The sequence below is a fragment of the Oenanthe melanoleuca genome, chromosome 3 (genome assembly GCF_029582105.1).
Source record: "Oenanthe melanoleuca isolate GR-GAL-2019-014 chromosome 3, OMel1.0, whole genome shotgun sequence".
In the NCBI taxonomy this organism is placed as follows: domain Eukaryota; kingdom Metazoa; phylum Chordata; class Aves; order Passeriformes; family Muscicapidae; genus Oenanthe; species Oenanthe melanoleuca.
In genome coordinates, this window is record NC_079336.1 from 104,944,801 (window position 1) to 104,972,529 (window position 27,729).

Sequence of the window (27,729 nt, forward strand, 5' to 3'; positions counted from 1 at the left end):
GTCATAGCTGTGGCTTCAAGGTGAGAAAGGGCTACTTCAGCTAGAAGAGCAAGCAACTTCAGAATCTGAATCTAAGCCTCACTTCAGTGTCCAAACCACAAGGTCATCTTTCTGCTTTATTTCCAAACAAACATTTTCAAACTTTTACTTGTATAACAAAGAGCACATGACCAAATTCACTGCTGATGCATAACAGCCTCCCTAGAAACCTTAAAAAGAGCTTACTAACCAATCCACAGGGCAGTGGTAACATGTTGCAGTGAACTTTTAAAATTATTTTTTCTAGGCAACAAAAGGGGTACACTTATGTGGGAAACATTCCATCTTTACCTGGTCACTGCTTTACTTAAAAACACTGTGTTAAAACTTACAGTTATTCACTGGGTCTACCCAAAAGCCATCTCAGGACAGACAGGAAATAGTGAAAGTCTACGGCAGCACACTGATGCTTCTCTCATTTTAGCCGTGCTGAAATTAGGCATCAGCAATAGTATGGCTAATGTCACAGAACTTTCTTCGCAAATGTAACAGATTTTGAAATTTTCTGTCTCTATATGCAGCAGAATTGCTGCACCAGCTGTCCCCAAATCCAAGGCTGCTTTAACAAAAGATGCTGCAGTGCCAGTTCAGCGACAACAGCAGTCAGTGGCACGGCAAGGTGCAAATGCACTGCACCTGCTCGGAGCCACAGCTGGAGCAGCCTGGCAGGTACCTGTTGCTAAACAGCTCACTCACTGTCTCCAGGCTAAAATAAAATGTGTTAATGAAGCAACCGACACAAAGCAGTGATTACAAAAACACCACTTGCAGTCTTTTCTGCAGAAAAGAAAGCACAAGTGCTTAAGACATGGTGACAAGTACCTTTGAACCAAGTGAGAAAGTGCTAATGGAGATGCAAAACAGAGCACATTCTCACACTCATCACCTGGCAGAGTTTACTCCAAGCCTGCAGTGCCAACGAAGCTAAACTGGGAAAGGTGGTGAAATGAGGTCAGGGTTAGGTCACTGATACACATCAACATCTTCCATTTTGCAGAGAGTCCTGGTAAAGATCTACACATACACTGGCAAAAAGCAAAAGTGTGTACCCACACAGCAGCCTCCTTACAGTGTAGTTAACAATTTTCCTACTAATGCTTAATGTAGAGTTCACATTTCATTACAGCTTGCTACTCCTGAAGTAGCACGGACACAAGACTGTCATCCCATCCACTTCCTCTGCTGTTATCTTGAGCTGGGCAAGCACCTTAGATCTGAATCCCTGCAGGCTCAGGAACATCCTACGGTGTTAAATTACACCTGGGACAACAGTAGAGGGGAGGGACTAAAGTGATACAAGCCTATCAAAGAGAGTGTGAAAACAGCATTGGCATCCATTTCTGAGGCTTCTTTATAACATTAAGGAAAAAAAGTTACATTTAAGAAAAGCTTAATTCTAGAGTTGCACAGGAAAGATTCTTCACTCAAAATAATGATTCTTGCCAAGGCTGGCAAATTTGTTCTTAGGCTTTTCATCAACACAAACTGTTAATAACCAGTGCCTGTACAATGCAGTTCTCTGCTCAGATCCTTGTGGATGGAGCAGGATCCTGAAATGAGGCTGACTTACCCATACTTTCACAAATAGTATGGCAACAGATAAAATCACCTCCAAAACATATTAGCATTTTAGCAAGATACAGATGAGATGAACACAGTATAAATGCAGAGCAATGGGAATGTTGTCCTTTTGTCTGACTGGAGGTTAAGGAACATAAGAGGTAGGTGAAAAAAAGCTTGAAAGGGACTTGACAAACATCAAGGAAAAATTTAATAAATTATTCATACACACAGCAGGTGAAATCCAAATGGGACATCCAGAGTCTGCTTCTGACAAAGGAGCACACAGGAGAGGAAGGAATACCTGGAACAAGCAGCCTTGAGCATAAGGGATAAGAGAACTGAAAGAAATGTTGACTTATGGGACTATTTCAGGGATGCACATACAAGAAAGTTCAAAAAGTCAAGAAGTAGAAAAAAGCTGATATTCATTAACAGTGAAAAAAAATTAAAAGCCATTAAAAAACAATCCAAGCAGATCAAGAACATAGTTAAGCTGAAAAATACAAGCCATACAAGATGTGGTCATTAGAGCGTTGCAAGGCATAGTCTTTAAATTATGAGAAAAAAACAAACTCTTTGAGAAGGGAAAAATTAAGACTTTGATTGAAAGATTGCTCAATTACAGGCATGCAAGTCAAAACAGAAGCAAGGAAAAATCGTGAGAACAGTATCAAAAGTATCAGCAGGCATGTGCAGAGCTTTTCAGGGAAAGTGAATGTAATTGAAAAGGCAGAAAACAGACTATAAGAAGACAGCTGAAGGAACATGGAGGGAAATGTTAAATACACAGGAGCTCTACTAAAAGTATATAAATAATGTAAATCTAAATGACACGTATCTAAATAATATGGATTCAGAGACACTACTTGAATTGTTACTGAAAATGAAACAGCAGAAGAATCAATGAGAGGCTTTGCATAAACAGGATCCTCTCCCCTGGCAGACAAAGCTATTAAAGAACAGGAAAAGAGTAGCAGAATTCTTTATAAGGGAGTTACTCTTATTCTAACCCTGCTACCATTGCAACAGTCCAACACCTCACTGTTAGCAGTTTTCAGTTTTGGAAAAATGGAACTAAAGATGTGAGTTCTGCTGTCACCCTGAACTGCCTACACTGATAAGAATTTATTTACCACACATGCAGACAAACAGTTAAAAATACACAGTTGGGCATGGAACCTGGATGGTTTTTTGTCCAGGAAATGGTCCCACATGCACTAGCTTTGGATCTCATGCTACTTAAAATATGTTTGCACTGAAGAATAAGAAACATGATACGAAATGGAAGTTTAAAAATCAGCATGAGTAAATAAATAAGGAGAGCACAGAACAAAGGAAAACAGGAGATCTAATTTACTAAACAGAACCTTTCACTGAGTTAGACCACAATACAGAGAAACAGGACATGAGAGATGGCAGTGGTCAGCATCACAAAAGAGAGGGCATTGCACCAGGCCAGCAGAAAATGCCAGCGTAATTTTGGGCTCGGTGCACTGAGGCTGAATCACACTGCAGAGCAGGGAGTGGTCTCTGTAACCACAGCTGCAATGTGTTCAGGCACCTGAAATATTGCATCTCTCCTCCCAGCACACTGCAACGAGTATACTGAAGTAACCAAACAAAGCCTCATTTATCTAAGAGACTTCTAGCTACAAGAGCAGTATCACTTGAGCTGTCTGCTTCCCTAGAGGGAAACAAGTTCCTGCTGCCACATCCCACACAGAGGAGTAAGACACTCTCACTTCTTGTTTCCCTAAACAGTATTCACTGGCTTTAATGAAGTTAAAAAACAAAAACCCAAAGCAAACCAACACAGAAGCACAGCTTCCCCATAGCTGGGATGCTGAAAGCTCGGACTAGATAATAACACAAGCTTTTTGGAAAACAGCTCTGTCCATATGCTCACCTGGCATGCTATGAAATGCATTATGTTTTTTACCTCTGGCTCTTTTTTGGAAACGACTTCTGAAGTTGACAGGAGACACAGCTTTCAATCTAGAATTATTCCATGTTCAAACAATTACACAAAAGCATCAGCACAGACTTAACCACAAAATGGATCACTAGGGGAGCCCCGTAAGCTGGTGGTGCTCATCAGTTTATTCTTTTGTCAGAATAAATGTCTGGGGATCATGATCCCAGAGAAGGGTGCTCTGTACACAAAAGACATGGCTGCTAATGATCAGCCATGAATGACTGAGGATGCCAGAGGAAGCAGAATGTGCACTCCTGGTGTCCCAGCACAGTAAGAACAATGCAACATTTTTGATAAGCCATCAGACAACTGTTGCAACACAGCCTGGGTAATGAATGAAAACAAGGCGAGGATGCAGCACGACAGGTCCTTCAAATAAAATTAAAACCTTAGGGAAGTCACTTTCAACATTTTGCAAGGAACACACCCCCCATCAATCATATTAGCAGGGCACACTTGTCCAAGTTCTGCTTGATTACTGTATGCTCAGAAGGAAAACAAAACGCTGCCAGAGAAAAAAATCCCAAAAGTGCTCCACTGCCACAGAGAGCTACAGATAGTGGATAACATATGAGACATATTATGCTGCGGGCCTGTAGCCAAGCCCACAATATCAAGAATAATAAGCAATCTGATGGCTGTTTAGAACACATTGTTTTCTATATAGGACTGAAAGGAAACCATAATTCAAACACAGCATATTACCAGCTTCAAGAGACTGGTTCCCTACAAGAAACTGTGGCCTCTCCTAAGGACTCTGGGTCTGAAGCTACAGACGTTTGTCACGGCATCACAGTATTTTTTTAAGGAGTAATCTGGAGTAATTTAACATTCCCAGAGGTGCAACTCTGTAGCTTATCCAAACAGAAAAGATTTTGCTGAGGTTAGAATTTACCATGAAAACATCTGATTTGCCCAGGAAACCACTCAAGAACATCTCAAGCAGACAAATACATATTACTCCAGCTGGAATAAGCATTTCTTAAAGGAACACCCAGTTCAGAGGTTCTTCCTTGCCACCAAACTCTTAAGAGTTGTAGAAAAGACAGGCAATGCTCTGTGTTGAGAGTAAACAGACCCCCGAGCCCATAGCAGCCCCTTCATGTAGCTGTGTCAGAGGAGAGCACAGCAGGAACTGTCAGTGAAAGGATTCCTGGACCTCAGGCAATGGAAAGCATGCAACCACACCTGCACAAATAAAGTTTTAACCTACTCTCCACGAGTTGTCAGGTAATGGACACTGGCTGCCCAAGCAGGAAAACTTCGTTGCCGAGACAAGAGCACTCACCTCATGGAATTTCAAGGATCACCCTAGCTGGCACTTTTGGGATACTTCCAGTTGTACTTGCAACAGCTGCTCTCGTGCCAAGAAGACATTTATTAGGCTGTAACTTTCCAAAACAAAAGTTTGCAAGTTACAGTGAATTCAGAGTACGTTTTGGAATGTAATACCCTGAAGGTACACACACACAGTCCCACAAAGTGAGCCCAATACACATGCATTTCCTTCAGTCAATGCTTTTCTAACTACCATAAACAGGAGACACAGTGTTCGAGCACCCTATGTGGGTGGCAGCAAGACTTGGAATATTTCCTCAAGCATTGTACTGAGATACAAGGTGGATGAAACGTAGTGTATTTGAATCCTTGCAGTACCATTCACAGCATAATCTGCACAGGTAGAATCTGCTTTGCAGCCTGACCTCAGCAATACCGACACAGCAACCAAACCACAACTTGTATCTCTCACCTCTAACTAGAAATATGATTCCTTATCACTGAAACAACATCCACATAACACAGAACACAGCAGCTGTGTCATGGAAAAAGTGAACAATCACACAATCTTATCTTGTTTCCTAATTAAGAACTTGCATTTATGGACGCTCAGATGTTAAAAGAAAAAATAAAAAGAGCAGTCCTATTAAAAGAGGTGGAAAATACCACTATGTGGTAATAACAAGACCTCAAGCATGTTTGCAAAAAGTCCTTTGACACGTTTTTTCCCAACATACTGCCTGACCAACACAAAAACAATGAAAACACAGTAAGACATTACCTTGATGCAGACAGACATTTTACCTCGGCAAAGCTCTAGTTCACTTCTGGCAGTCTCTACATAATAAAGTCCCCCGAGGGGACTTATTTGCAAGTCATCTCAATAAAGACACTCCCAACACAGAACACAGCTATAAAGACTTCTACTAAGATAACTGTAAGTAGAAGTTAACGCTGATTGATGGACTAGTTTAGTTAAAACATGCTTCACATCCTGCATGGTGAATTAATCAGGTTTGCTTTCTTTCTAAGGCACTGTGATGGAAAGCCAATCATTCTGAGCCAATGGGTAGCCCCACTGAAGATGCAAAGAGCATTCTGTATAGTCTCCAGGTGTTTACTTCCTTCTACCTCTCTGCATAATAGCCCACTGCCCAAAAAATTTATCTCTGCCTGCCCTGGCAGCCACTTAAGCCAAAGGCAGCTGGGTCTAGGCTCTGCTCAGTCAGTTCACAGGAAGGTCATCAAGAGGTTACAGATCTCTCTCAACTTGGCCCTGAAAAGAGAAAGACCCCAGTGGGAGGGACGGTACCTTCATTCCAAGAGCAAGGCAATTTCCAAAAATAAATGCGTACTTTGTTCAGTGGCACATGCCCAATTCAGCCAGAAAAAAAACTTCCATTACAGGCAACAACTGAGCTTAGAAAGCCAAGATCCTCCTGCAAGGCATTAAAAGTCCTACAGTCCTACTGAACCATTCCATGCACTGTGGCTTATACTTCCCACTGCCCATTTTTATTGGCCCAGACTCTTTCTGGTATCCTGAAGGCCTGGACAACCTCCCACTTGTCCTGCATTAACAGCTGAGCACAGAGCAACCCCACAAAGGTTGATCCAGCCCAGCCCCACTCCTGCTGCAGCCAGAGCTGCACCTGCAGAAAATGTAACACTTACAAAGGAGCACAGGGACAGCCAAGATTTGCAATAGAGACTCTAGAAAAAGAAATCATCTTCTATAGCATTAAACCAGTGCAAAGTTCTTTCTCCAGATATGTATAAGTACGGAAAAAATGCAGACTACACATGCATACGAGACAGAGAAGCCCAAGCGCATTATTGCCCTTGGATGGAAATAATTTTGCCACCACAAACACCCCCAAAGCACAGTGAGACCAGAGACCACCTGTGCTGGGCACTGGGACAGCACAGCAGAGCTCCTGCCTCAAAGAACACATCAAGACTACACCATATACAAGCAGATCAGCAGAGAAAGAACACAGGCAAGCAATAAGGAAGCACAGTGCACAGATACACCATTAACAGCTCAGGTTTGGGGCCTGAGCTCCCTTCAGCTTCAGCGAACTAAACACTTGCCTGACAGGTGCCCATCTGTGACCTGATCACTCAAGAAAGCCAGGAAAACACAGAAGCACCAGTCCCACTCTGGTCACTGTGGACTGTGGCCACTGGCAGGACTTCTCCAGACCTGCTGACCCTACAGACATGACAGCACTTCATATTAAAGCCATGGACTCTGAGGGAAGAATCAGCTTCCATTAACTTCTTCCCATCTCAGCAGAAGCTGTGTTTGAAGATATTCCGGAGACGATATTTCAGATGAATTTCACAGAAGTTTCCTGCAAGCCACTATATCAGATGGCTGCCCCCTAGGCTATCAGCACACAAAGAAGCTCATGCATTAGAACAAGCATCTACACAATGCTAATGGAAACTGTCCTTGTGAGAAGACGCAGAATTCACCAAAAAACAGTTCTACAAACAACTTTCAGACTGATTACACATCACTTCTCACCCACTGGCATCCTGCCACTCGTGTAAGCCACATCTACACTCTTCTACACTCAGTCTCACTATTCTCAGTCATTCTGCCTGTAGTTTGCCCAAAGCAGTTCTCCTCTCCCTAGCTCCTGGAGCACTTCCATTTGTGAAGCCTATGTACATGCACATCCTTCACCATCACTAAGTTCTGTTGTGCTCTGCATATGCAAATTTTTTCTACAGGAAGTCAACCTGATAATTCTGTCCTGCTCTCCAAATTCCAGCTTGGGAGTAACCTGCCCACAAATGAACAACACCTCAAGTCACTTTAAAGCTACGAAATGATCACTTGCTTCCTGCTCCACACAATAGCCTCAGCATGTGTCATCAAAAGGTGCACAGGCTTTTAGCAGACACATGTTGCAAACTCCTTCGCATCTACTGCCTGTTGAGCCCAGCACTCCCTTGGGCACCACAATCCTCCCTTGAGCACCACATTCACAGAGGCTTTCCCTATTAGCCTGCAGTATTTTGGAATGTTTCTATTCCAGCGCATGTGGCCACTCAGTCACTGAGTTTCTCCCTACAAATATACCCATCTAGCAAAGTCCTTTCACAAAGGCTGGTATCCTGCTGCCCTATGGAACATTTCTTTCCCCCCACTTGAACGTTACGCCTCTAATTTTTGTGAAACACTTGAATACATCATTGCAGACAACACATCACAGACAAGAGATGCAAGGAACCGGGGTGACTTCCTGAATCTGCCCTGTAGCCCTTATGAGAAGACCTGAGCAGAGTCTGGTAGGATGAGTGGGCCAAAGGACACCCACGTACCTCGTTAACACATCAGGCTGCTCCTGGCTTCAAGGCAGGTGTTCATAAGCACATCTAGCCTGGACCATACCTTTAACCATAGAGACAGTGATGACATCCATACCACTCAGCTTGTTTCCCAGCTCTGACAGAGACACAACTCTGAGTTCAGCTGGCAGCACAGGGAAGCCTTCCTGTAGTTCCCTATGGTCCGGAGTGTAGATGACACAGGCCCACGGATGCCTGGCAGCCACTGCTTGGCTTAAGGGGAGCAGCTGCCGTGGCATCACCGTTCACTTCGGGGGCAAAGAGGCGGCTTTCCACAGCACGGGCACGGTGATGCACCCCCTTCTGAGCTCCATGGCCATCGCACATGGCACACACTCGCCAGAGGCTGCAGCATGGAGGCAACGCAGCCGCGCTCTAGGGCTGTGCACCCCTGCCCCGCCGGTCCTCGGGGCCGCTCCCGCTGCAAGCACAGGGGGGCTCGCTGCGCATCAGCCCCTGCCTAGGGCCGGGCCTCCACCACGTCACCGAGCAGCGCGGCCCGGCGGGGCAGGGATGCAGCGGGAGCCGCCTCCTCCCCGGCTGCGCTCGCGTACGGGCTCCGCACAGCCCCGGCGGCGGCGCGGCTCACCTGGGCACGCAGCTCGGCGCCGAGCGGTCGATCTCCCACGTGGCGAAGAGGTTCATGGGCACTGGCACCGGCACCGGGCTGGCCACCGCCATCGCGGCCGCCGTCGCCAGCGCCCCACCGGCCGCCGCCGGAGTCCCCCCGCCGGGGCCCGAGCCCAGCGCGCCGCCCGCCGCCGCCGCCGCCGCCATCGCCGCCATCCCGCCGCCGTTGGCGCTGGGGGGCGGCGCGAGCCCCTCGCCTCAGCGACGGCCTCCACCCCGGCGCGCGCGCGCGCCCGCTCCCTTCCCGGCCCGCGGCCAATCAGAGCGCGGCTGGGGTGCGGGCATGAACCAACCAGAGCCAAGAAAAAGGGCGAGGACCGCGACTGATGGCTAACAGCCAATAGCAGACGAGAGAGAGGCGCGCCCGGGGGGGACGGTGCCCAATCGGAGAGGCCGGCGGGGTGGGGCCAGCCAATGGGGAGCGGCGCATCTGCCCCGGCTTGGCGGGGGTGGGAGGGCGCAGCGTCGCTCCCTTTAAAGCGCCTCGGTCCTGGCCCACGGGAACGCGCCCAGGGGCGCGGTCGGGCGCGCGTTCCACTGTCGGGACTGGTCCGTCCGTCCCCGCACCCGGGCAGTAGGCGCAAAATCCTCAGGGCTGGCCCTGCACGGGATGCTGTGCCGGGGGTGGCGGCGTAGGCGGGAACGCCCGGGGCGATGGCGAGCCATTGAGAGCCATGAGGAGAGGGTGCCCTCCGCGGGGTGAACAGCAGGGCCGGGCAGCGGGTGGGCATGGGGAGAAACGGAACAGCTGGACCCGGGGGCATGGCGGGTTGAAGCCATAGGGATCTGAGACCTCCGATGGACTCTTTCCTCGAAATACCTGGGAACTCCAAACACGCTGCAGGGAGAGAGGCAGAAATTCCCTCCAGTCCCAATGAACATCTCCAGGGGAATGCAGCAAAAGGAGGAACCTTGTCTGCCAGAAAACGCAAGTGGTGGATGCCGTGAGCAAAAGCCATTTGTGACCTGGAGATCATGCCCAGAGCTTCAGCAGCTGAGAAAGCATCGCGGATTATAAAGCAGGTGCAGGGCACAGCATCCCTAGGGACAGAGCTAAGGGCAAGCCTGTGGCACTGCAGCCCAACAAGTTCACTCTGTTCTGGTAGAAAGGTTCCCCTCCTGGACCTTGCATCCAGCAGAAGTATCTGAAATGGCTCTGTCTCTTGGAAAAAAAATGGGACATCAGGGAAATCAAATAATCAGAGTAGGGTGGTACTGCTTGAGGGCTCCTGAAAGGAAGCAGAGATGGTCTGAGAGCTGCACTGAAAACTGTATGAAAGAAACAGCCAAGTCAATAATGGTCAAACCAGAAAATGAAGAAAAGCCAGCAGCTTCTGCAGGGACCCGTGCTCCTCAATACATTTAGCACTGACAGAGTTTTCCATGGATGCAGTGTTATTCCAGGCAAAGCATAAAATGTGGCTCATGCCAGTGGAAGAATTAGACTTGAAGAAGTGGAAGCAGCAAAATCTTGCAAAGCAGCCTAAAACGTCCACGGTTTCTACTGTTAATCTTGAGTACAGCATGGGTGTTTTCAAAACATTACCAGTAAACATTTCAGGGGCATCCTCTGAATACTGATGCATAATTTGTCGTCTGTCCCTTGCACCTCTTCTTTTTACTTGTGTTCATCAGTTCTACATTTACTTGACCAGTAACATGCTGGTAATTCACATCAGATTCCAGTTTGACTAGATGGATAACGTGACCTATTATCAAACTTTTACTTCTTGTTTCCTGTCCATCTTCCTAGTCCATTTCTGCATATGATAAATGGCATGGATCACAGCAGAATTGCCCAGACCTCCTGACTTGCTCACAAAACAGCTTGATTGCTGCTTTAATGCATTTGCTTTCCTTTAAGTAAGTCATTAAGGCACAAGAAGACCTCTGCTTTCACCCTTTATAGCCTTGGTTTTTCTAAGAACATTTTCTAGGGGATCTTAGCAGGGGCCTTTGTGTAAGAACAGCTGAACCAAGGATGAGCTGCATTTTCATACTATTCTGCCAATTAATGTGGAAAACTTGGTTTTGCAGCCAGAGAAAGTCACACAATGGTCATGGCCTTATTCTCAGCATTTTCACCCATTGTTGTTTTACCTCATCTAGGTGTCACCATTATCTTTCCCCAAGAGCAGCTGCCTGCTCCAGAGGAGCTTCCTAGATCCAGGATCTTGATTTATCCTGAGAAAACCCATTGCAGTCCCTCCCCAGCTGTTTGCTTTCATCCATTTGCTTTCTAGTCTGAGTCACCATTCCTGGCTATTTGTGTGGTACTTTAATAGCATTGAGTGCTCCAGGTTTTCAGCAATGCCTGCTCACTTTCAGGAAACACCTCCCTGCTGAGCCCAGGGCAGCCTACTGAAGTGACAGCCTTCCAGGCACTTCCCAAGGGCTGGCAGTCCTGCTGCTCCCCTGGGCAGCCTTTCCCCCATCTTCCTGAAGGATGCCCATCACTTTCAGCCACCTCTGCTCTGCCCTGTGGCTGTGTCGTGGTTTACAATCTGTGATGCTTTCTCAGAGCAATTGGAGCTCAGGACATGGTCCCCAGATCATAAACAGCCTTTGCCTGTCACAGCCACCACTTGCAGTTTCTGGTTGATGAGGTTGCTCTTTTTTGCTGTGTTTCCCCTGGAAGGATGTTCAATGGGATTGAGATGCATTTCTGTTTCTTTCCTTCCAGCCAGTTCCCTTTCAAGTGCTTCTTGAAGCTCACTTGGTTTTTTTGGCCTTCTGTCTTTTTTACAGATGATTCTATGCATTTGTTCTCAGGCTGTTTCAATGTGCTTTATTTATCTGGGGGCTTGTCTACACAGCCCATTCTTCATTTTTTCCTATCTTCATGTTATATTAACTTTGTGCCTACAGCATGACCTACCCGCAGCTGTGCTCTTCCACACATGGTGGCTTTTCCCATTCTTTAGGTTAAATTTTTTCTGTGTTTTTCACTGCAAGTCCCAAAGCCTGGTTATCTTCCAGTTTAAACAGAGGCTGGTAGAATTGTCATCACATTCAGCTCTTTCCCAGCTCCTCTTAGGCTGAGACCTTTCTGTGTGCCAGCCACAAAGCTGAGGTTTGCTTCACTGTGTATGATCCTTGAGGATATCAGGGAAAGTAACCAAGGAACCCTTGCTCTTCAGCATCCATTTGAAATGTGCCTTCAGAAAAGCCTTTTACTTATTTTCTTTTATGTGTGTCATGGACCATGCCCATGAGCTCCTCCCCAGCACCACCACAGCTTTGACACAAGTGCCCTTTAACATGCTGCTTTTCCATTATGGCCCTTTCATTCTTTGAGTTGCTTCCAGTAGAAGTAACAACACCCACACTCTGTCCCATCAAGGGGCATGATGCTGTATGTGCCTGTGTTTGAAATTAAGGTTTTTTGATAGACACCATTTTCTCAGAGGTCCAGCTTGCATCCCAAAGGACATTGTCACCACTGCTTACATTAGGCATTTTTATGATGTTAAAACATCCTTCACTCAGAAGCTGTTCCCAGTACGTTTTTTTTTTGTTTTTTTTTTTTTTTTTTGGTGTTTTGTTTTGTTTATGTTGGTTTTTTTTTTAATTGCCTTCCTGAGGGATGTTCACAATTTCCAGCCACCTCTTACACTCTGTGGCCAGGCTGTGGGGGTCACAAAGCTCTTTTGGAACAGTTGAAGTTCTCAGCACAATCCCCAGACCACTGCCAGCCTTTCTCCATTACAGCCACTGCTTGCTGTTCCTGGCTGACAAACTTCCTCTGCTTCTCACAGCTCCCCTTTGAGGATGTTAACATGACTGATGGCTTTCTCCATCTCTCTCCCAACAGCCTTTGAGTGCATTGCTGTCACTGCCCAAAGGGACTTTTCAATGCCAGTGATGGGGTGCAGGTTTCATGGGCAGAACAGGGCTAAGCTGAAGATGCGTTTCCACCCATGCCTGGAGGCAGCAGCAGACAGAGACAGCTATGTGCCTGGGAACCCTGGTGTCCCCTTCCTTGTTCCCTGCCATTTTATCCATTGTACAGATGCATCCACATACCAACTCTGGCACACTGGTTCCAGCATTGTGTTTTAGAGAAGCACAAAAGCATCTGCTCTTGCTCTGGCTCCTTATTTTTATGTGCCTTGTTAAAGCAGCTCTTCACCGCTTCCCACACAAATGTTGTCACCTCCCATCCTAGTTCTCTAGTGGAGATTCAGGGTTTTATGATTCCAGCTCACAGATGAATCATCTTGTTTTTAGCCCCATTGCTTGGTAGTTTTCTCCAGCACCCCTCTCCCACCTCTGTCGTGTGGATAGGTCTGTGGTGTCCCCTCCCAGGCTGCCTCCATGGACGGAGGCCCTTTGCTCCTCCCTGCATCCTGCAAGAGCCAGTGCTTCTGTGCTCTGGAGGAAAGAAGTAGATTTTTGCAGTGTCAGCTTGCCCTCTTGTGCCTCGCATTGCTCTCCACTCGAGTTGCAAGGTCTCCTTTTGTTTTTGGAGGCAGGTTGCTTTGGCTGCTTTGTTTCCCTGCTCTTTGAGCCCTTCTGGGGATTGCTGGTTATTCCTGGGTTAGGAGAATGCTCCCACAGCCAAACTCCTTACCTTGTTGCACCTGTCTAACCCAGAGCTCTGCTCCCTTCTCACAGGACGTCCACCTGCCTGCATCGACCAGTCCACACCTACTGTGGGACTCGTGAGCTAAGCCTGGATGCTGGTCCACTGTCTCCACTTGCCAAGGATACCACAGGTTAGATTTATGTTTTCCTGGTGCCAGCTGAGATGCCCCAGGGCATTAGATCCAACAGGAAACTACAGCCACTCTGTCAGCAGCTGGATTCAAGGGGGGCTGCACCTCCCCTGGCACTTTGTCACTTGCACTTATCCTTGCTCTCAAGTTTATGCCTGGTTTTGCTCATAGCCCATCTCCAGAGATCTTAGAGCTTCCAAAATACATATATCTACAACGAGCACTTCAAAGTCAGAGAGGAAATACACTGAAAAACCTTATCTGTGGAGCTAAGACCTAAATCGCCTAGAAGAAAGTTTGAAGTTAAATGCAATAAGCTGCTCAGGCTGACAGAAGAGTAGTATGTCCACCAGGGTAATGGAAACCTTTTGCCTTTCCTGGCCTGCTCTATCTGCTCACCACCCCTGATGGTGCCAAGCCCATCTGTACCACAGCCTGGCGAGGCTGAGGTTCTCCAGGACCCGGCACAGCTGCATGTCAGCTCATGGAGGTGCATGGGTTTTCCAGCCAGCGAGGAGAGGTCGCGGCCCCAGCCCCTCCTGGAGGGCAGCCAGCCTTGCTAGCCCAGGCTTCCCAGATTCACTGGGGCCTCTGCTGGGCTGCGGGCCTGCGGGGCCCGGCTCTGGCCGGGGCAGGACGCGGGCTACAGGCGGACGGGGATGGGGATGGGGACAGCCAGGCAGGAGCAGCGGGCCCGGAGGAGCGGCGGGCGGCGCCGGGCCCACGGGTGAGGGGGGGGCCGCCGCAGTCCCCGCCCGTCGCCGGCCGGGAGGGGCCGAGCGCCGCCGCCGCCGCAGAGCCGCCGCCGCCGGGCCGCGCCGGGCGATGCCGCGCCGGGCTCGGAGCCGCCGCCGCTGCCCTGCGACCCGGGGAGCCCCCCGAGGTAAGCGGGACACGGAGGGGACGGCAGGGCGGGTCCCCGGCAGGCCCGGCCGCTGTGGGCTGGGGGCTCGGACAGGTGGGGCCGGGGGGGAGATGAAGCCCGGCGGGGCGGCCCCGCTCGGGCCCCGGGGCAGGGCCGTGCTGAGCCGGAGCCTGGGGTACCCCCAGGCCCCGCGGAGGCTCGGGCAGGCCGTGGGGTGCCGGGCGGGTGGGCCCCCGGCCGTGTGGCACATCCACGGGCTCCCCGTGCCCGCCGGCCTTCGATCCCTCCCCCTGAGAGGCACCTGTGTCTGGCAGGTTCAGACTTCGCTGCCTCCCACAACGTGCCGGGGATGCTGCTGGGCCCAGGGATGCACGACTGCGCAGGACGCCTGCTCCCTCAGCCAAAAAGCAGGAGTTCAGGGAGCTTGTGCCTAGGGCCCTGTGCCATCGATTTCAGCACCGGGAACATCCATGTGCAGGGGTGACCATTAACTGTGCGGCCTGCATCCTGCCCCCGAACATTTGCTCCGTGGTCAAGTGCCACCTGCACGCTGTCCCCCGGATGAGCGGGGTGGTGTCCCAGGGCCCTGCACAGCCCAGGCGTGGCAGAGGCGAGCTCTGCGTGGGCAGCCTTCGTGCAGTACTGTGCCACACAACCATCATCCCAGCTTCATCCTCCATTTCATCCGGGGGGCTGGCTCCCCTCCAGAGCAGCTGCCAAGTTCTGCCTGGTGAGGCCCCGGCTCTGTCCTCCCTCCTTGCCTCTGAAGGCAGCTGCCTGCAGCTGTGCTTGGTCAGGGGAGGGAGTCTGACAGCCCTGGTGGCCATACAAGGCAGGAAGGGTGCTTTTGGGGACAGTGCTTTGCTCTGCCCCAGCCCAGGAAAGCTGAGCATCCCACAGAAATTCAGGGCCTGTTGCAGAACTCCTTGTGTCCTGGAGCTGTGGGCTTATGCTGCTTTTTCTTGCTTTCAGTTGTTTATGGTATTGGGGCAGGGTAGGCATTGGCAAATAGCTCTAGGAAAAGCTCTTGGGGGGTGCAGACCTGAAGGAAATGGAATATTGGGCCAATTTTTTTCCCTCCCACCCCACAAGGCAGCCAGGCTAAAAAATCCAGGCTTCATCTTGTGGTGTGCATGAAAATAAAGAGACTAAAAAGAACGGTCCTGGACTATAGCATTAAAGGGCCTGCTTGGGTTAAACACCTAAGTCTAGTCATAATGTACTGAGGGGAAAATATAAGCAGTACCACTGTCTGGGAAATCCCGTGGAAAATAAGGCATGTACCCTTCATGGTGGCAGAGGCTAGGCAGTATGATGAGCTACCAGAAGAGGCAGCAGGATCCCAAGTGCTTGAAGTGTCCCAGATGTCCAGCCTGCCCCACTATGTGCTTCCTAGGAGCTGGGTTTCAGTCAACACATGCCACCAGGATGGCCTGGTCGGTCTCAGGAGCTTTTGGGCTAGAAGTCTGCAGGTTTGGAACAAGCCAGGCACATAGGATGGGAGAAATCTATGAATGGCTCCCTCCCTTCTTTCAGCCATCCTTCTTTGAGCCATCCATGGGGGCCCCAGGGTGGGGATAGGAAATCTCAGCACCTCCCTGATGACCCTGCCTGTTCCTCTGTGCAGGATGGTTCCCCCACCACCTGTCAGCAAGCCCCATGTGTGCCTCTCCACTGTGCTCATCATGACCAGCCTCGTCCTCATGGATGCCTACCTGGTGGAGCAGAGCCAGGGCTCCAGGAAACTGGGCATCTGTGTCATGGTGGCAGTGGGTGACATATGCTTCCTGCTGATCCTCCGCTATGTGGCTATCTGGGTTGGGGCAGAGGTAAAGACAGCTAAACGAGGATATGCCATGATCCTCTGGTTCCTGTATGTCTTCGTTCTGGAGATCAAAGTCTACTTTGTATACCAGAATTATAAAGCGGACCGGAAAAGCTTGGATCTCATAGCCCGCAAAGCATTGACCTTGCTGCTCTCCATCTGCATCCCAGCTCTCTACGTGTTGTTGGTGGCCACAGAGCACATGGAGTATGTCAGAACATTCAAGAAGAAGGAAGATCTTCGCAACCGCCTTTTTTGGGTCATTGTGGACATGCTGGATGTGTTGGACATCCAGGCCAACCTGTGGGAGCCTCAGAAGAAAGGGCTGCCACTCTGGGCCGAGGGCATCATGTTCTTCTACTGCTACATCTTGCTGCTGGTGCTGCCGTGCGTGTCCCTGTGCGAGATCAGCATGCAGGGGATCGGCATCGTGCCACACCGGATGATGCTGTACCCCATGCTGAGCATGCTCACTGTCAACATCACCACCATCTTCATCCGAGGCAGCAACATGGTCTTCTTCAGGGATGCCCGGGTCTCCAGCATCTTCATGGGCAAGAACATGCTGGCCATCGGGATGAAGGTCTGTATGTTTGTGCAGTACCAGCGGCACCGGCACCACGCGCCGCCAGGGCTGGACCCGCAGCACAGCACCCCAGCCCTGCCACCCACGGGGCTGCGCAAAGCCCGGGACCAGCCTGCCTGCCCCGAGGAGCTGGCCCAGGACAACACGTGATGAGCCAGCAGGAGCTGCAGCCTTGGCATGCCTGTGCCTGGCTGTACCTACAAACCCGGGGCAGGCTGTGGAGCTCCCCGCCTTGACAGAGGGCAATGGCCCTGCTCCCTCCTTCCCCGGGTGAATCTGCTCCGGGCCCTGAGGGGCGCGTGGCGAGGGCCCCACGGCAGCCTCTGTAAGGCAGTTTGGAACCTCAGCACCCCATCCTGGTAAAACAGCAGAGGACGGGAGGAGGCTAGGAGTGCCTGTTGTTGTGTCTGAGTGAGGCTAGGCAGCCCTACCCTCTGCCAGGCTCCCCGTGCAGCACTGCTCTCTGGCCACCTAGGGTGCCACACGGGGACACAGCAGGTCACCCACTTTTCTGTTGTGGTTGGCCCTGGCTCCAGTGTTATCCCTGGCAGCAGCCTGCTCCCCACTGTGTGAGTCGAGGTCCCCATGCAGGGGGAGCAAGGTCTGGACCGCCCCCTGCTGTCACCCCTCTCAGCCAGCTGCAGGCCTGGGGGGACCCAAAAAGGGGTGACCTTTTTTTTGTATCTCCCTCTTTGCAATAAAAGACCTGAGCCCTGCAGCCTTTTCATGTCTGTGTCCCTGCCAGCAGGCAGATCCCCCCCACTCTTGTGGGGACCTTGGGTGGCTACTGGAAAGTGCAGCCTCCCAGCGGTAGGAAACTCTCTGGAGATGTTGGAAGCATCTACTTCCTTGGAGCTGGTGCTGCCATGCTGGCTCCTGCACAATACCCAGTGGCACCTCTGCCCTGGCTGAGCTGGGCAGTGCCCCAGGGCTTCCCCTGCTGAGGGTGCTGGGCCCAGGAACTGGCAGGCTCACAGGAAACAGGCTCACTGCTCACCACCACAGTGCTCAGCAGAAACAGGTGACATCCCAGCAAGGATGTCCTTGCAGGCAGGCACAGGCCTCGGCAGGAGGAAGAGCTTTAGCTTCAGAGGGGCAGAAGGGGAAAGCAGGACCACTTTAGGGGGGCACCAACCTTGCAGCTCCTGCACTAGTCCTACAAACAGCAGGGACAGGGACACAGAGACTCAGGAATGCTGAGGAGTGCCATGTGACCCCTCTGTGAGGCCCTAGCAGCAGGAATCTTACCAAGCTGAGTCCCATGTCTACTGCCTTCCCCCAGTTCCACCAAGTCCTCTCACCAGAGCAGAACTTGAATCACCCACAGGAACTACAGTGGAGGCAAATGGTTCTGCAACACCCTCAGGCTGGCTCACCTGATCCTTGCTCCATGTTTTGCTCCCAGTAAGGCCTGTCCCCAGGCCCCAAACAGCTGTGGCCTCCCACACAGCACAGCTGTGCCCAGGCACTCTCCCAACACACTCTGACCTGTCACACTGGTCATCTGAGCCATCCCCTTAAGCACAGCCATGGCAGACAGGCAAATGGAACAAGGACAAGCAAGAGGGCTGGTGGGATATTGGAGAGAGGTACTGACTCCCCTAAGGCAAACACTTTTAACAAAACTGGCAGTGCGACTAAAGGAAAACAGGTGTTTTATTTCATACAGGATCGTTTTCTTAGAAGCACTAATAACCCTGTGGAGATGTCCCTGAGAAACCAAGCCTCTCTGAAGGTGAGATCCCAAGCACCAATACCTGAGCAGTCACAGCATGCCCTGTGTATGAGGAAGGCCAGTCACACCTAGATCTGCATCACCAGGAGCAGCCCACGTGGAATGATCCTCTCACCTTTACCCATCTCTTGTGAGACTATATCCAGATACTGGTCCATGCTGGGCCACCAAAAGATAGCTCTTGGTTGTCTGGGCTGACCCCATTTGGGCATGTGAAAGCTGTCAGAGGCTGAAGCACTGCTGGGAAAGGCTGAGGAAACAGGATTCATTCACCCTTAGGAAGAAAAGGCTTTGGGGAGACCTTACAGCACCCCTTTCCCACCCACCCCTCAGACGTGTGACAAAGCTGCTAAGAAGACAGAGCCAGGCACTTCAATGAGAACAAGACAATAGTTATGGACTAACATCAGACAGGTTTCCTGGATGAGGGAACAAAAAGTTCCATCTTGAGAACCAGAAGCAGTAGAGCAGAGGCCAAGAAAGATAAGGGCATCTGTCCTTGGACATTACCAGATCCCAACAAAGTAGCCCTGGGCAACCTGATCTGAAGTTAGGGTTGCTGCTCTGAGCAGGCATTGTCCCACCTCCTTTTCTGCCACAGTGGAAGTCTGAAAGAACCTGGAGTAGAGCCAGCAGTGCAGGGCAGGACTCACACTTTTCTTGCTAGAGTTAGAAATGAGCAGGTGCAAGGACAAAGACAGCTGTCATCACCATCAGCATCTGCACGACACACTTAGCATGATCTAAACCACAAGCAAGATACTTCAGCTACAAAAAAAACATTCAGCCTCTGCTCTGCTGCCTTACAGCATCACTGTACAGTGAAAGGCAGATCCTGGGAAGAGGGATAAGCATCCTCCAGGCCTGGCTAAAGCAGAATGAGCCAGTGCCAGACAACAGCACGACTGTCCAACAGTCACAAGTTCTTCTGTGAGGGCAGATGGCGTTTGTCTTTGATGGCATTCCTCTTCCTCTTCTTGTTCAGGAAGCTCTCTAGCTTTCCACTCCTCTTCAGCTCTGCATACTTCTCAGCTAGTTCCAGTTTCCGCTTCTCAGCTGTAGAGTAGAGTGAAGTCAAGTTTTAAACTGAAGCCCAAAACATCTCTACAGAGCAGCCCCTCCTCACCTCCCCCTCCCCTGGTCCAGGCTTAGCTTGTCCTTTGAGTACCAGCACTAGAAGAATCCCCCCCACAGCTCTGTGGAATAGTATGGACACCTTGCTTCCAGTGCTTGAACTCATGCCAGCAGTACTCCCTTTGATCTTCCTGCACCATGCTCACACAGAGTACTTACATTTCTTTAGGAAGAAGGGTTTCTTTCCCTGCTTGGCCAATTCCCTCTGTTGCCTTTTCAAAGACAGCTCCCTCTCTCTCAACTTCTGCTGTTTTTTCTGTGCCTGTTCCTGCTGCGTCTGTACAAAAAGGATGGCCTGTGTCAGTGCCGAGGCAGATCTCAGGCCACAGGGCCTCTCTTCCAATGCCTCACAGAGAGGAGATGCTGCACTGAACTCACCATGCGGTTCAGGAGCCGCTGAAGTTTCTCCTTCTGTTCCATGTTCCGGCATTTCTTCAGCTGCTTCTGAACCATCTGAAGAAGAGAGCAGAAAGCTGCATAACTGCCTGCCTGTCACCTCCACTATGAAAAGCCTTTGAAGAAGTAGCCCCTGCCAAGCAAGGTCCTTCCAGGAAAGGACAGGCACAGAGCATCACCTCCTTCTCCTGCTTCTTGATGGTGTCCAGGAAAGTGTACGTCTTCATAAATATTTCAGGCTTATACTTTCCAGACAGGTCATCAAATCGAGGGTCTCTCTGGACCTGTCAGCAGTAAAGGCAAAGGCAAGAGCTGTAGCCAGTGTTACCCTGTTAACAGTCTCCCTTCATGGATGTTTTTCCCCAGCAATGTTATGTTCCCACCACTGAAATATCTGCAGTTGGCAAAGATTGAGAATGATGGTCGAGGTGGCATCCCCAAAGTTATGCCTGCATTGACTTTACCACAAAACAGACATCTCCATATGCGAGTCTGCCACCCAGGAATTGTAAAGGTGGTATCTGCACCACTCAATTAGTGGTTTGTCTTCATTTTCTTCTGTCTTCACTCAGAGTCAGGATTAAAAACATGGAGATGAATTTTCTCGTGTTTGGGCTTGCTTGCTTATTAAATCTTATCTGAAGTACAGAGAGTTCTGCAACACTTCCAGCTACAAGCAAGCAAAATGGAGGTGAATCCAGCTAGCTACAAGGTGTTTTAAAGCTAAACAGTCCAATAAGAAATAATATCTATATTATTTATACTTTTTACCCAATAACCAAACTTCTGTAATCTGCAGTGCAGCACTAACTATTCAACCAGAAACTACAACAGAAATCATGAAGAAGAAGGAAGAAGACAGAAAGGAGACAACACCCCAAATCCTCCATCTTGTCCGATACCTATCACTATATTCAAAACCCTTCACCATGTGAAATCACACACTTTTATTTTAACTACACACCCATGACTCTAACTCCATCACTCAAATTTGGAAGCCTTCTCCAAGGCCTCAGGTCAAAAGTACTGTTCTCTAGGGGGTCAGTGTCAGAAAGCATAGAAAGCACAAAACTCCCAGGTTTCTGGGTTACAACAGGAATATCCAGGAATAGAGCAGGAGTAATGCTGTCAAAATACCTGCCACTCCCAGACCAAGAGTTGGCTGAATGTGTGTTGTCAAGGTGATGGATTTGGGAACTCAAACCTATCCAGATTTTCACAGATTAACTGCCTCAGGTCACTGAAAAAGGGAGGGACAAAAAGGTCTCTCTAACTGTGGAAATTACCATAGTCCAATGATCCAGCAATGATAAATCAAAAGTTAGATTAAGATTGGAAAGTAGATGAGAAAGCTGAACTTCTGGGATTAGTACTGAACAATGACCATGGTTTGCAGTGGAACTGTCATTGGTGGCAGTCATTGCACCTTCTAGAAACATCTGGGTCACAAACTCTCAAGTTAACCTGCAGCTGCTCCAACCCACCCATTGTTCTCCCCAGGGAAACACTGTGACTGTCTGCACTCTCCAGTAGTCCAGCCCTGTCCTCCAGGAATAGCCTGTCCCATCTGCAGTAGCCCCACTGCCAAGTGTGTGCCCTGTCAGCAGCACTAAGGGAAGTCCTGAACTGGGGAGGGGCAGCACCCACCTTCTTCCTAACAGGGACGACTTGTCGCAGGAAAGGTACAGGCTTCTTGGCAGACATCTCCAATGGCCTGAAAACAAGAAAAATGCATTTAAGAGGAGCAGACTCTTAAGAATGAGGCCCAAGCTAATATGCTGGGAGGTGATTTGGACCCTCAGAAGAACATTAGTGCACAACAGACTCTCCCAGTTCAACCCTCACCATGATACCTGTAGAAAGCAAAGAGGTGACTCAGTCAAAAGCCACAGAAGGCTAGAACAACCAAATATATCAATGTGTAGTTAAAGCAACCCTGTACAGAACCTGGAACAGCTCCACTGTATCAAGTGAAAACCCACCACCTGCATCAATAAATGTGCTGTACTGATTACTCCTCTCATGGAGTCACAGAATGGCTGGGAGTGGAAAGAACCTTTCCTAAAGCAGAGTTACCTACAGCAGATTGCACAGGATTTTATCCAGGTGGGTTTTAAATATCTCCAGAGAAGGAGACTCCACAACCTCACTGAGCAGCCTGTTTCAGTGCTCCATCACCCTCACAGTAAAGAAGTTTTTCCTCATTCTCAGATGAAACTCCCTGTGTTTCAGTATTGCCCCTTGTCCTGCCACTGAAAAGAGCCTGGCCCCATCCTCTTGACATCCACTCAGCCTGTCATGCCATCACAGAAGGCTACCAGATTGGTCAGGCATGATTTCCCCTTGGTGAATCCATACAGACCACTCCCAAAACCCTTCTTTTTCTTTGCTTAGAGATGCCTCCAGAATGAAGCACTCTATCATGTTTCCAGGACTGGTCTGTAGTTTCCCAAGTCCTCCCTTCCTGGCCCTTTTTGAAGACTGGAATGACACTGGCTTCCCTCCAGACCTTAGGCATCTCTCCTGCTCTCCATGCCCTTTCACAGGTGATAGAGAGTAGCTGAGCAATAACATCTGCCAGCTCCCTCAGCACTTGTGAGTGTCAAAGCTGGGAATTTCTGCACTGGCCTGGTAGTCCAGAGAGGGGCAATTCCACTGTGATCAGGCTTAGTGAGGAAGCCCAGTTTATATCAGTAAGGAAAAAGTCAGCCCCCAGGAAAATGGGCTGTACAGCATATGGCACATGTACTAAAAGAGACTCCACAATGAATCACAACCATGAGGATCACAGTGACAACCATTCAAGGGAACAAGTTCTCCTTGCAACTCAGGCCTTCACAGCTTGATGTTTCAGGCATACGAGAGGGCCAGGATAACATGGGAGAACAGGGTGTAGCTCTCCCCATATTACTTGGGTGTTGCATCCTGTGATTTGTTAGTACCTCAGGAAAGTTATCAGAAACATAAACTTGTGAGCCACCTGCTGAGAGCACCCACAACCAGCCACAAGTGACACTGGGGCAGGAACACACCCCCACAGGCACAGGTTTTCCAAATCCTTCTTAGGGCAGCGTTCAGCATATTCTCAAATCCACTGACGCTACAACCCTGCACAATGCTCTGGAGTCACTGCTGAACTGAAATCAGTACCAGGGGATTTTCTTGAAGCCCTTTCTTTAAGAAGCTCACTTCCATAACATGAAAAAGCATGTGGGATTTACAGCAATACACCACTTAAAGGATTAGAGGAATTAAACAAAAGCAGAATTATGCAAACTGCGTGGCAGAATGGAGACACTGTGAGAAGATGTTGCACTACACAAAATCCCCCAGAGTAGAGTCTTGGGTAAAAAGTAATGCAGAAACATTATCCTAATCAACTCTTTATGGCAGGAGGAATGTATTTTATATTCTCTGCTTGTGCATCGAGCAGAGATTCAGAAGTAAGTTAGGGAGTGCCAGTGTAACAGAGGAAACCTATTCAAATCACTTGGGTGCCACTCCGAGGACTGAAAACTAGCTAAATACTGCAAATAAAGGGTAAAGGTATTGTTGCTACCAGTGGGGGCCTGTGGAGAACTATAAAAAGGTATGACAGCTTTTGTTGTGTTGAATACAGGAAAAAGTCTGTGATGGCGAGTACCATAGAGAGGGGAGAAAGGAAAATGAACATGGACAAGCCACAGATGAGACAGCAGCAGAAGGATGAATGGAACTGCAGGACAATTGTCTGTGACTGTAACTCCAGCCACTGAGAGCCAGGCAGAAGATTCTGATAAGCTGAAAAAGGTTTAGGAACCAGCAGGGCAACTATTTCAGGTCACAGCAGACACTGTCATAGAGCTTGAGAGGCACATCATGCCAAGGGTTATAGTGCCTTAATATAGAGGGTATAAAGGCATGGAGTGCCAGTTTAACTGTCAAGTGACAGGTGGCTGCTGGGGATTTGAAGAGGACAGGATATAAAGAGCACCAGACCATTCCCAAATGAAACACTATACTGACAGGCATTATTATACAGTACATTAAAGGAGATTTATGCCAGCTTCAAGGCAACACCACTGCTGTGAGGAGCTACCAGTGTAATTTCTAGAATGCAGAGAGCATACATACACTTTTTTCTGATCACAAAATAGCCTCTTTACCCCTTTTTGCCTTGCTGCTTCAGTGTAGATTTGGTAGGTTTTGCAGTTTTCTTTCCACCAGCGACCTTCTTGCTCACTCTCGTCCTTGCATCACTCTGCACCTGCAGGAGTTCCTCAAAAGACATGTCAGATTGATCTGGAAGAGAGCACAGGGCACACCTGAACTAAGCAGCTTCTCAAGGCACTTCTCACTGCCAAACTTCACCAAGAGGGATGTCTCAGAGCTTGAGACAGCAACACAAGAATAGTGGTGCCATCCCTGTACAACTACAGGGCAGGAATAAACCACTGCATCCCTTAGCCTTCAGTTCCTCTCCCACTGATCACTTCAGTCTTCACCACTACAATGCAGAGCAGCCTTCCCCTCTCCTCAGTGTCTTTGCTTCTCTCTCCACTCAACAGCACACACAAAACCAGTATAAAGAGCAGTACAACTCTACACTGGGCACTGCGAATTCTGAGGGGTCACCTCTCAGTTCTGACTTTCTCACTTCAATGTTTCCTTAATATCCCTTAATGTCAGTAACCTTTAATGTTTCTTATAACCAGAATGCAAAAACATTATCATCTCTATCATCGCACTATTCTTTATTCTGCATTTAAACCTCTAGGTGTTCAGAATCAACAACTGAAAGCATTTCTTCAGTCAGCACTTGGATATGCTCATTCCACTCCCGTGTAAGGCCAAGAAGGAAGTTGCACTGTGTTCCTTCTGGAAGGGAGTGGTTGGCAAAATAACTTAGGTGGTGTTTGCCTGCTCAGCACCTCTGAGCAGTGACAGGCAGATGGTCTTCCTGAGCCTCTGCAATACAAAACTCCCCAGCTGTGGCCCAGCAGGGACACTTACAGCCTGTCTGTGATACCTTGGCTGGATGCCAGGTGCCCCCCAAGCTGCTCTTGTAGCCCACTCACTCCCAAACAAACACAAAGCACTGCTCATGAGCAAGGTTTGTGTGTGCTTTGCCAAATTCAGGAAGCAACATGAGGTCAGTCACATTGGCTTAGAGCATTGACTCATCCCAAGCACTCTCATCCTGGCAATAACCAAGACTTTCAGAAACTATTCTCATCATCCAGAAAACATAATGGGCACAGCCAAGGGCTGCCTCAATAAATGTTTTCATTCTGCTTGTTCTGAATGCTCAGGAACTCTGCTCTGATGATGCTCATTAGTGCTCTGAGGTGGGATATGGGAACAGTGGCTATCCAGTCTGCTGCACAAGGGACAAAGGAAATGTGAATACAGCATAATTTCATTGCAGTGCTTCCCCTAAACACCCCCTGCCCCTTTTCTGAACTCTGAACAAGGACAGCCAAAAGGACAAAGAAGGCATTAAAGGAAAGGAATAATGCAGTGGAAGATACTCTCAGCACTTGATGAAGACAAGGCACCATCACTTGCACTCCAATATTCCATTTGGCTGCAATTCCAAAACAGTACTATTTAAATAGCAAAGGCTTACAAGATGTCAATGAAAATGAGATAAAGACACCACATAGAAAGATTCACCATTTAGCAAAGGTACCGAAAGGAGATTTGGTATAAATCAGACAAAGCAAAGGTATGCAGAGTTTCCACTGATAAAGTATTTCAATACTGCTAACAGTATTGAGACCAAACCTGACTACCTGAAACCTAACGGGGAAAATTATTTCTACACAGTAGTATCAGTCCACAAAATACATCCTACTGCCTATTCAAAGGAGATTGAATTAACCACTCAGTGATAAAAACATCATAAAAAAAGAAGCCTGTTCTGGGGCAGAAGTGAATGGTCCCAGCAGGCATTTACTGCTGGGCAGCAGATTTGGCAACTGTGTGTGTGAAAAGGTTCTGGTTAAAAAGCTTATTTTCCTTGTTCCTTGCATTCTTTCTTGAGGACTTAGTTTCTCCATCTTTTTCATTCCTTTTTTCCCCTTAGAATATAACTTACCTATTCTCTGCTGTCTCTGTAGTCCATTTAATTTTCTCTCCTGCCATTTTTTCCCTTCATCCATTGTTTTGTGGATTGTTTCCTCCTTTTTGCACCTCTTGATAACCTACTATTACCTGCTGATAACAGGAGCATTTCCTGCTCTCAAGCACAGCCTCCTCCTGTTTTCTCTCCTCCCACAGACTCCTGTGACACATGGACACCTTATGCCTTATTCAGCTGAACCTGCAGGGAGCTATACAACCTGCAGAGCACATCAGAGTGTCCAGGATGCAAGAACAGATGGCCTAAAGAAATACCTGATATCTGCCCAGTTGTTCCCTGCTGAGACAAAATCAGTGCTGGACTCTAATATAACTCCTTCTGCTCCAGAAACAAGATCACAGTGACCCAACAGATGGCAAAAGCAAAACTGCTGTTCCCATTCCCATCCAGCTGTGGGAAGGAAAGAGTGCTTGTTGCTGATCCTCTCTCTGAGCTTTGCTCACCATTTCCTCACTGGAGGAAATCAAAATGCCTATAACAGATGGTGAGGCACCTTGCCAGCCGCTGAATCCTGCTGCCAGAAGCTCACCTCCAGATATGTGCGTCCCACACAGACATACACTGGAGACCCTTTCACAAGGCAACTCCTCACATCTGTGACACACTGTGTTGTGCCCTGCAGCTGTCACCAATGTCCACTCCCTCACGATTCCCTTCAAGGGCTTTTGGTGTATTTTTCCTAAGGTTTTCATTCTCACTTGGATCGTTCTGAGACGAGGAAACCAAACTGTGTTCACTGCTGTGGATGAGAACATTCACCCCCCCGACCCTCAGCCACGCATCCCCTGCTTCTTCCACTCTCCTGTCCTGTGAGGGCCTCTCGAGCTCCTGCTCCATCTGTATCCAGCTCAATCTGAGCTGGAACAGAGAATTGTCCCCGAGGTGTGTGACATCTTCGACAGCAGCCTGACCTAGTGCGAGGTGTGTCCCTGTCCACGGCAGGTCGGGTGGAACTGGGTGATCGTTAAGGTCCCTTCCAACCCAAACCATTTCATGCATCTATGACTCCACGCACTGGGGAGGGGAGGCCCCTACCCGTGTTTATTTCAGGGACCTCTCGCCCATCTCCAGCGCAAACCCTGCACGTGATGCCGAGCTGGGCAGGCAAGAGAGGGATGCAGGAGCTGGAATGCGAGAGAGCACCAAGCCATTTGGCAACTCGTTTCCTACCAAACGGGAGCTGCACCCCGAGCTGAGGCCGCCGCCGCCGCCGCCTTTCCCGGAGTCGCTCCCGTCGGGCCCCCCTCACCTTTCCCGCCAGCCCCCGCCACGCTCCCGCCGTCATCGCTGTCGTCGCTGGAGCCAGAGTCCTCCTCCGCTGGCTCCAGCCCCCGGAGCAGCTGCTCCTCGGCCGCCTCTTCCTCGCTCTTCGTGGTGGTGGCGGCTCGTCCCCGTCCCGGTCCCCGTCCCAGCCCCTCCCGGCGCGGCCCCATCGCTCCCGGCCCCGCGGCACCGCCGGAACCGGAAGCTCGCTCATGCAGAGGCGGTCACGTGGAGG

The 27,729-nt window shown here is 49.4% G+C and overlaps 3 protein-coding genes across 4 annotated transcripts in view; 1 reads left to right on the top strand and 2 right to left on the bottom strand.

The window, feature by feature from the left end:
• Positions 1 to 9,067, bottom strand: part of LOC130251814 (phosphofurin acidic cluster sorting protein 1-like) — a 53,974-nt gene extending 44,907 nt beyond the window's left edge. The window contains exon 1 of the mRNA XM_056488755.1: positions 8,808 to 9,067. Coding sequence (XP_056344730.1) covers positions 8,808 to 9,004 — 197 coding nt within the window. The 5' untranslated portion in view covers positions 9,005 to 9,067. The remainder of the gene's footprint in view (positions 1 to 8,807) is intronic.
• Positions 9,068 to 13,406: 4,339 nt separating this feature from the next.
• On the top strand, positions 13,407 to 17,560 carry LOC130251815 (transmembrane protein 121-like). 2 transcript variants are annotated; one of them, XM_056488758.1, is made up of 2 exons: positions 13,407 to 13,566; positions 16,059 to 17,560. In XM_056488758.1, the coding sequence occupies exon 2, from the start codon at positions 16,060 to 16,062 to the stop codon at positions 16,990 to 16,992; it is 933 nt and encodes a 310-aa protein (XP_056344733.1). In that variant the 5' UTR covers positions 13,407 to 13,566; position 16,059; the 3' UTR covers positions 16,993 to 17,560. The 2 variants fall into 2 exon arrangements, with proteins under 2 accessions (XP_056344733.1, XP_056344732.1); XM_056488757.1 differs by lacking the exon at positions 13,407 to 13,566 and adding an exon at positions 14,354 to 14,449.
• Positions 17,561 to 18,480: 920 nt separating this feature from the next.
• RRP36 (ribosomal RNA processing 36) lies at positions 18,481 to 27,696 on the bottom strand. Its single transcript, XM_056488765.1, has 7 exons — positions 27,481 to 27,696; positions 24,253 to 24,388; positions 21,755 to 21,821; positions 20,287 to 20,391; positions 20,090 to 20,164; positions 19,871 to 19,988; positions 18,481 to 19,633 (listed from the first exon to the last, which is right to left on the bottom strand). The coding sequence occupies exons 1-7, from the start codon at positions 27,662 to 27,664 to the stop codon at positions 19,494 to 19,496; spliced, it is 825 nt and encodes a 274-aa protein (XP_056344740.1). The 5' UTR covers positions 27,665 to 27,696; the 3' UTR covers positions 18,481 to 19,493.
• Between the last annotated feature and the right edge of the window lie 33 nt (positions 27,697 to 27,729).